The sequence below is a fragment of the Brassica oleracea genome, chromosome C5, assembly GCF_000695525.1.
Source record: "Brassica oleracea var. oleracea cultivar TO1000 chromosome C5, BOL, whole genome shotgun sequence".
Classification (NCBI taxonomy): domain Eukaryota; kingdom Viridiplantae; phylum Streptophyta; class Magnoliopsida; order Brassicales; family Brassicaceae; genus Brassica; species Brassica oleracea.
In genome coordinates this window covers 20,478,646-20,483,597 of record NC_027752.1, presented here as the reverse complement: position 1 = coordinate 20,483,597, position 4,952 = coordinate 20,478,646, and the positions used below count along the sequence as shown (strand labels likewise).

Sequence of the window (4,952 nt, the reverse complement as noted above, 5' to 3'; positions counted from 1 at the left end):
TTTATTATTCAAAATCATTAATTGTCATATATACTTTAGCCACATTAGGAAATTCCCTAAATTTTATTTAAGAAAATAATAAAGTACATTAATGATGAATTTATTGTTAGTTTAATAAAAAACTTATTATATAATTAGATGAACCAACATATTTCTCTAATGATTCTAAGAATCATTCTAGTGATGACATGTGGATACAAAAAGAAGTTGTAATGCTTTTCAAATAATATATAGGGATATCATGGGTTGATCAGATTGAACATTAAACAAATTATGACACAAAAACTTTATTTTTTTTTCACCGAAAACATTCTTGAAAAAAATAAACAGTATTGTTTCCACAGTTGAAATATTTTGACATTTATTTTCCATATGGTTTTGAAAGGTTTCAGATTTAACCATTGAATTGATAGATGTCATTTTAATGCTTTTAGTCGTATGCTTAAGGAAAACTTACATTTTTGTAATTTAAAGTTGTTTAAAAAATTAAAAATATAACATATAAGAAAAAAATTAACATATAAGAAAAGTATAACCAATAAGGTTTCCTTATTTTTGAAATTTTAAAGTCGTTTTAAAAAAAAATATAACATATAAGGTTTTCTCATTTTTGTAATTTAAAGTCATTTTAAAAAATTTAAAATATAACATATAAAAAGATCTGATTTTTTATTATATGGTTAATGTGATTGTTTAATTTTTTTAACAATATAAAATTAAATAAAAAAGAAGAAGGATACAAAAAATGTTATCAAATCTTTGTTATTTATAGTCATTAATTGTCATATATATGTTAATCATATTAGGTAATTCTGTAGTTTTTATTTAAGGAAAGAATACACGTTTTCTATATTTTGGGTTAATATAATGTTCTCTAATAATTGGATTAAGACCAACATTTTTTCCAATTGATTCTTAAGCTGTCAAGTAAGCTAAATTGTCATCTTACTTAAATGACGCCTAAGCATGATTTTTTTAATTAGTACAAATTTAACGTTATAATTTTTTTAATGATCTTCGATTAATATACAGGGGATTACAATTTATTTTAATTATCCATAACATATATGCTATTTACTGATGGTGGTGGTCTTGTCACTAAATTTTTGCCAATTTACAAGAAATTTGGTTATTTAGGAAGCAACCCCTAGCAAAAAAAAATGTTATGAAAAAGGAAGCAACCCCTAATTAAACCCTTGTATAAAATCTATCATACCATCGTAGTATACTAGTATGTATAAAATCTATTTTTATACCATCCTAGTAATACTGTTAGTGGCGGACCCCGCAAAAAATATGATTGGGTCAGAAGTGTCATTGGAGAGAATTAAACTGTGGTTTAGGGATTCAAAGTTACACTATACTGACCAGAGGCTATTGGCTCAAGTGAAAAGGACCATGACCATTGTGTCAGAGGTCTCCAGCTCAGGTGACCGCTGGGACAAAACTAATATTACATGTTGTGGTTTCGGATTTGGAGATTTACGGGATTCGACTCCGACCTTTCTGGTATTAAAAAAACTATGATGTTATTTATTTCTGGCTATAGCTTTACAAATCATAGTTTTTGTTCTCTTTCGTGTCAGTTAATGTAGGAGATGGATTGCATCCCTCCACAAGGCCCACCGAATAACATGCTCTAATTCAGAAAGTTGGATTAGTTTTGTCGGTTCGGCGGCTAAAGACGTCAGTTCGACCTTAGAGTACTTTTAGCCGGTCGAGTAAGCCGATCCGAAGTACCCCGCTTGGAGGAAACTTTGCTCAGGCCCGTATACTCGGCCTCTCGCATCAAGGCCCAAAGAGGTACGAAATTAGGGCATCAAGGACATGAGACCTATAAAAGGGGGAGAGGAAGCAACAAGAAAGGGGACTTCGGATTTTACACACTAAACGGCTAGATCTAGGGTTTTAGCGATCTCTTTGATCTTGTTGCTCTCTCACTTTCCTGGGACTCTTGTAACCCTTCAGTTCGAATCTAATAAAACGTTAGTCATCCCATTTCTAACTTCTTTCATTCTATTCGACTGAATCTCGTTCAAACAATTGGCGCCCACCGTGGGGCTGACTAAAGTAACGTTCTAGATCTACATGGTTCAAGACGACGCCACCTTCGGCGCTCCGGACGGAGAACCTACGCCCGAAGCTGCGCCACCCATCACCGCAGATTTCATGAGCTCTATCATGGCTCGACTCGCTCATCAAGACGAAGTCCAAAAGACGACCAACGACCAATTAGCTGCTTTGGTCGATGTGCAACTCGGAAAGATAGAGAAGCTGCGCCTAACCGAGTACAAACCCGGCGGAGACCCGGTGGAACACATGACAGCTTTCAACATCGCGATGGCGCGGGCTCGACTCTCCGACGAAGAAAGGGACGCAGGCTACTGCCAACTGTTCGTCGAAACTCTCCACGAGTAAGCCCTAACCTGGTTCTCCCAGTTAGAGGAAAACTCCATCGGAAGCTTCCGTGACTTGTCAGCAGCTTTCCTCAAGACTTACATTATGTTCACCAAGCGCAGTGCTACCGCCTCTAGCTTGTGGAACCTTAACCAAACCAAAGACCAGAGCTTCCGCGACTACATGGAGAAGTTCAAAGCCGTAGTCTCGAGGATTGAAATCCCAGACGGTATCGCCATTGACGCCCTGTGGAACACTTTGTGGGTTCGTTCTAAATTCCGAGAGGACTTATACCAAAACCCAACTACGTCACTCCAAGATGCTATCGCGCGCTCTGATTATTTCATGCGAATGGAAGAAGATACTAACGCCATTCTCAGCAAGATGAACGCACCCAAAGCTACAGACCATTCTCAGCAAGATGAACGCACCCAAAGCTCCAGCGGCTAAAAACGCCAACACGCGACAAGAACCGCGCCAGCATGCCCCAATCGACAAAAACGGCCGCAAAGACGGATACATGTATATCGTCAATGAGAACAACATACCGGTTTCAACTCTCGTAGTCCGCAGAGAAGGTTGGAACAAGTGGGTAAGGGAACTCGATTCGTCCGACAAACCAGTCGACGCCGTTTGCTCTACCCAGACTACAACAGTAGCAGGTTCAGCGGCAGGACCTTCCAGAACCGTCGATCTCACCAAACACTGCAAATATCACGACCTCAAAGGGCACGATACGACAGAGTGCAAGTCACTTTATGCGCACTACCTCTCATCCCTAGCAAGTGGCGACTTCAAATTCGAACCCCTAAAGGCTAAGCCGAAGAACGGCAAGAGCTGGAGCAAGAATAAAGAAAGGAGAGCCCAGCACAAAGCTACACGCAAAGGTCGACATAGCAAAACTCAACAACGAGACGACGAGGAGGATGCTCCGAAGGATAACGGCGAGGGAGACTCCTCAGCCGACGAAGAGCAACCAGCTAACCGCAGCCGCATTGAGGTTATACTCTCTCAGTAAACCTTGTCGTCGGACGACGAGAACCACGACACACCTGTACTCGAAGATTTGAGAGATGTTCTGAAACGAAAGTTTGAATCCGAAAACAGCAACAGCTCCACGCGCAATGATCTCCGAACANNNCAATGATCTCCGAACAACGTTGGATGCACGGAAATCCCGGCGTATCTCAACAGGTGACCCCGATCCCAAAGAGCGCCCAAACGGTGACCTTCGAGATAAACTCAACGCAAGAGCATGCGATCTTCGCATCCGTCTCAATCGTTCGAAATCCACTGACCTCCGAAGGCGTTTGGAGCAAACCAAGACGTCAAGCAACAACACTCCGTCGTAAAAAAACGACAGCAGCGTATCAACCGATTTACGCGCCTTCTTAGACTCAAAGCAAGTAAAAACGCGACAGCAACTAAATGTCATCATTGGCGGTTCTCCTCCTTGCGGCAACTCTGTTCGCTCCATCAAGGATTACCGTCGACAGGTCGCGACTTCGCAGAGGTGGCCGACTAGACCGCCAAGTCACCCTCCGATAACTTTTTCACCGGATGACGCTGAGGGGATTCACGTACCCCACAACGACCCTCTTCTTGTCATCCTTGGAATTGGGGAGTACGATGTCACCAAGGTCCTCGTTGATACAGGAAGCTCTGTCGACCTCATCTTCCGAGAAACTCTGCAGAAGATGGGAGTCGATCTTGACGACATAAAACCGTCCTCCAGAACATTAACCGGCTTCAACGGATCCTCCGAAACAATACTGGGAACAATCCGCCTTCCAGTACGCGCATGTGGAGTCACTCGAACTGTCAAGTTTGCCGTTGTAAGCACGAAGGCCCCTTACCACGCTATACTTGGAACCCCCTAGATACACTCAATGTAGGCTATTCCATCTACTTATGACCAGTGTGTCAAGTTCCCCGGTACAGACGGAAAAATCAAAACATTGCAAGGGGATCAAAAAGTCGCTAGGGAACTCCTAGTCGCCACAGTCAAACTCCAACGATCGTCTCTATCGGTTAACTCTGTTTCTCCTCCAACCAATAAAGTCTGCTCCCAGGAAGGCGAAGTTCTCGAGTTACCTATTGACGATACCGATCCACGCCGGACCGCAAGGATTGGTGCGTATCTGTCTGAAGATATGCAACAGTCAGTTCTCAACTTTCTCAAGACGAATGTGTCCACATTCGCGTGGTCCATGTCAGACATGAAAGGAATTGATCCGGCTATAACAACTCACGAACTAAACATCGACCCGACATTCAAGCCTATCCGGCAGAAGCGACGCAAGCTCGGTCCCGACAGGTCAAAGGCTGTAAACGAAGAGGTTGACCGGTTACTCGGCGCTGGCTCAATTGCTGAGGTGCGCTACCCCGAGTGGTTAGCAAATCCAGTAGTCGTTAAGAAGAAGAACGGGAAGTGGCGCGTCTGCATCGACTTCACTAATTTAAATAAAGCATGCCCAAAGGACAACTATCCTCTTCCCAACATCGACCGTTTAGTCGAGTCCACGGCTGGAAACGAGATGCTCACCTTCATGGAC

At 42.5% G+C, this 4,952-nt stretch overlaps 1 protein-coding gene across 1 annotated transcript in view; it reads left to right on the top strand.

The window, feature by feature from the left end:
- Window positions 1–3,521: 3,521 nt before the first annotated feature.
- The window catches only part of LOC106344734, a 1,862-nt gene continuing 431 nt past the window's right edge, over window positions 3,522–4,952 (top strand). The window contains exons 1-3 of the mRNA XM_013784050.1: window positions 3,522–3,678; window positions 3,793–4,232; window positions 4,293–4,835. Coding sequence (XP_013639504.1) covers window positions 3,522–3,678; window positions 3,793–4,232; window positions 4,293–4,835 — 1,140 coding nt within the window. The remainder of the gene's footprint in view (window positions 3,679–3,792; window positions 4,233–4,292; window positions 4,836–4,952) is intronic.